Source organism: Gavialis gangeticus, unplaced genomic scaffold (genome assembly GCF_001723915.1).
Source record: "Gavialis gangeticus isolate Ggan-Ray unplaced genomic scaffold, GavGan_comp1, whole genome shotgun sequence".
Taxonomy (NCBI): Eukaryota; Metazoa; Chordata; order Crocodylia; family Gavialidae; genus Gavialis; species Gavialis gangeticus.
In genome coordinates this window covers 25,332,463-25,336,013 of record NW_017728995.1, presented here as the reverse complement: position 1 = coordinate 25,336,013, position 3,551 = coordinate 25,332,463, and the positions used below count along the sequence as shown (strand labels likewise).

The window sequence follows — 3,551 nt, the reverse complement described above, 5'->3', positions numbered from 1 at the left end:
TTTGTTGGGTGTGTGATTGTGTGGAGGTTGTGATTGTGGGGTTTGCAAGGGAGGGTTTGTGGGTGTGGTGGGGTATGCATGGCACCCTGAGCGTGCCCCTGAGCTGGGCAGCACCTGCCCCACTTCGCAACAGCCTAGAGCCCTGAAGTGCCTCCCCGCCACGGTCAGCAGCACACAGCCCCAGAGCACCCTGCATGACTCACCCCCACCTGAGCATATCAGCCAGATCCTGGGCACAGCTCTGACCTGGCCCACCCCGCACCGCCCGGCTGTGGAGCATTCTGCCACCCACTGGCAGCTCTGCAGCAGGACTGCCTTTCTAGGCAGCCCACATGGCAGCAGCTCCTTCCAGCTGCCATCTCTGCTGCCCCCAGCCATACCATACCGGCGGGGACCCATGCTGCACAGCCTCGGCTCCGGGCTCACCCGCTCAGGCTCAGCAGCAGCAGTGTAGAACAGAAACAGATGTTCAGCTTGGGCAAAAAGAAGCCCCTCCCTCTCCTGCTGGCAGCAGTTCCCTGCTGCAGCCATCCAGAGCCTGCACCGGGCTGTCCTGTGTCTGCTCTGCGCTGCCAGCACTGCCCCACTAGGCAGCCCAGAGGCAGCAGTTATGGCAGTGTAGATGCAGGGCAGTCCCATGCAGGCTCCAGGCAGCCGCTACTACTGAGCCTGGGCAAGCGAGCTCAGAGCTGGTGCAGGGTTGGAGCTGTGCATTGTGGGTCCCTGTTGGTTCTGGTGGCAACAGCAGCCAGAAGGAGCCGCCACCACCTGGGTTGCCTAGAAAGACATTCCAGCCGCAGAGCTACCCTAGCCCTGCTGCATACCCAGGGGCCGGCAGAACACACCCTGCATGAACTGTCTAGGCCAGGGAACCAAGGGACTCGCTGTGGGCCAGACAAAGACACACCACTCGTCAGATCTGGCCCGTGGGCCGTATTTTGCCCACCCCTGCGCTGACAGCTCACGTTTAAAATTCTGAGTATCAAATATCTATCTGTTCCTGTACTGTAAATATGCCCATCCTAACAGTTGGCAAATGTTGCTGCGAGTTTCTGAACAGCTTTCATGTTTCTCCCCAGAAAGTGCTAAATATCAGTAAAGCAAATACATACACATATGCATTTTTTAGAATCTAAAATCATTACATTTTGGGAACAAATCAATTGAATACACACACGTATATAAAATATATCTACATCTACATTTTGTAAAATTATGCTCACCAGCCTACTGGATACAAATAACTTCACTATCACCAAGGTAGAGGCTTATGAACATGTGGGCTGGTAAACTTGCAACATGGCTGCTTTTTAAAAGACTAACAGGATAGGAAATCACATAGATGATATGCTGTACTTGATAAAACTGGGGAAAAAGAAATTTCAACAAGTACAAAGAACTTCTAAGACTGATTTCAGATTTTACTCTACAAACATGTTCAGGATACCTAGATACATCAACAGGCTGACTACTTTATGGGGTTTCCTTAGAGGTACCAGTGTGCTAAGGGGTCAAGACCTTTCTTGGTCTCTCTGTTCTTGAAAAAGCAGTTTTATTTTGACAGAAATGGCTCTTGTATTCCTGATCCATTTTCATACTATTAATCAAATAATTTGCTCAGAAGCATTTACCTGTTCACATTTGATAATAATCTGTTTCAAGTTTATTTCAGCAGAAAACAGTGACACAGTACTTGTTCACTTTTGGAGTATAAGCCCAGTTACGTAAAATAAAAGATTATGCCTGATGAATTCAGGATAGCATGAGTTTAGGAAATGCTTGCTTGGATGAGGACACATTTAAACTAGTGGGGTCAAACTCATCTAAATGAACGAAGTAGGGCTGGCCCATGCGCCAAATCAGACCGTAGTACTGCCTTCTACATGCAACATGGGTCCCAGAGCAGCCACGGCGGGCACTGCATGCAACCAACACAGGTCCTGGACCCTGCACCTGGTTCAGCATGTGCTGGGTGCGGCCTGTCAGTTTCCTATGAGACCCAACGGCAGCACCAGGAGTCCAAATGACGGGGCTCCATGGGCCAGAGCCAGCCCATGGTCCATATCTTTGACACCCCTGATTTAAATAATCAAAACTTTCAAACAAAAATACCATGTTTAAAAAATGAATTATTTTACACAAGAACTTCACTGGGTTCTCCCCCTCTGTGCCTCCCAGAGAGTTTCTCTTCACCTGTAATTATGGTCTTTACCTTCATTCTCTTCATTTAGTTCCGAAATGGCTGTTGCATTTGATTTCCATGAATAAGCAAAAAGGATATCAGCTTTTTTGGCAATGAATTGCTGTATCTCAATGTTATCAATTCTCCTGTCTTTCCTAAAAAAAGAAAGACAGACAAATCTAGCATTCCTCCCTCTCTTCACATATTACAAAACACCTAAAACAATCAGCATGGTTAGAAATTGTCCTTCATTTTGCATAACTACGTATTTAAGTAACTGGAGTACTGCATCCAAATTTGGACACTGCACTTCCAAAAAGACGTAGTGAAACTGGAAAGAATCCAGCAGAGAGCAGCAACACAGAAACTGCTGTTCTAAAAGCCCCTCTAGAAGTTCAGGTAAAGGTGCAATAGGATCCAACGCACAACCTACACAGTCACACCTGCAATGCCACACATGCATGGCAGAAGGTATGACTGTGGGATCCAGTACCAGATACAACCATGCCTTATAGTGGGTGCAGGAGCCTGGCATCACCATCCTGGACTCCCCCTGCCAGAGCTGTAGCTGACGGGACTTGCAGCCACAGCAGCACTTGGGGTGAGGACCATGGCTGGGAGGCCCATCAGCCGATGGGCTGCCAGCCACAGGGGGGCACCTGGCCACACATTCAACTAGTTTTGTGATCAAGAGGAGCCACAGAGTTATAATGCAATTTTGGAAGAATAACGTTGTGGCTTATTCCTGGTCTTCTCACACTGTTACCCGACCGGATGTGCAGCTGTCACAACTTATGACACAATTAACTAGTGTCAAGTGCAACGTCATAGAACATGAGGATTGGAAGGGCCCGCGGGAGGTCACATCTAGTGCATCCGCTTGCTCCAAGCAGGACCAGCCCCAACTACATCATCCCAGCCAAGGCTAAAAACCTCCAAGGACGGAGATCCCACCCCCCCTCTAGATAACCCATTGCAGTGTTTTACTACCCTCCTAGCAAGGTTTTTCCTAACACCCAGCCTAAAAATCCTTTGCTACAACGTGAGCCCCTCACTTCCTGTCCTGTCATGCACCCCCACTGAAAGCAGCCCAGCTCCATCCCTGTCGCAACCCCCCTGCAGGGAGCTGGAGGTTGCAACAACCCCCCCCCCTTCTGTAGACTAAACAGGCCCATGTTATAGAAGGGGCTCTCTCCTCGCAAGCCCCGAACCGTTTCCATGGCTCTCCAATGTGACCGCACCCTTCCCACGGGGCCCAGAGAGAAAGGGCGGGGGAAGCTCCAAGCCCCACAGTAACAGGCTCCAAATCCCCAGGAGGCGGCGGCCAAGCCACGCCGCAGCCGGGCCCCCGCGTCCCCCCCCACCGCCC

General features: G+C 50.2%; 1 protein-coding gene across 1 annotated transcript in view; it reads right to left on the bottom strand.

Annotated features, from left to right (window-relative positions):
- The window catches only part of TTC14 (tetratricopeptide repeat domain 14), a 27,097-nt gene that overhangs the window by 23,268 nt on the left and 278 nt on the right, over positions 1-3,551 (bottom strand). Inside the window, exon 2 of the mRNA XM_019503042.1 lies at positions 2,213-2,388. Within this exon, the coding sequence (XP_019358587.1) occupies positions 2,213-2,388 (176 nt within the window). The remainder of the gene's footprint in view (positions 1-2,212; positions 2,389-3,551) is intronic.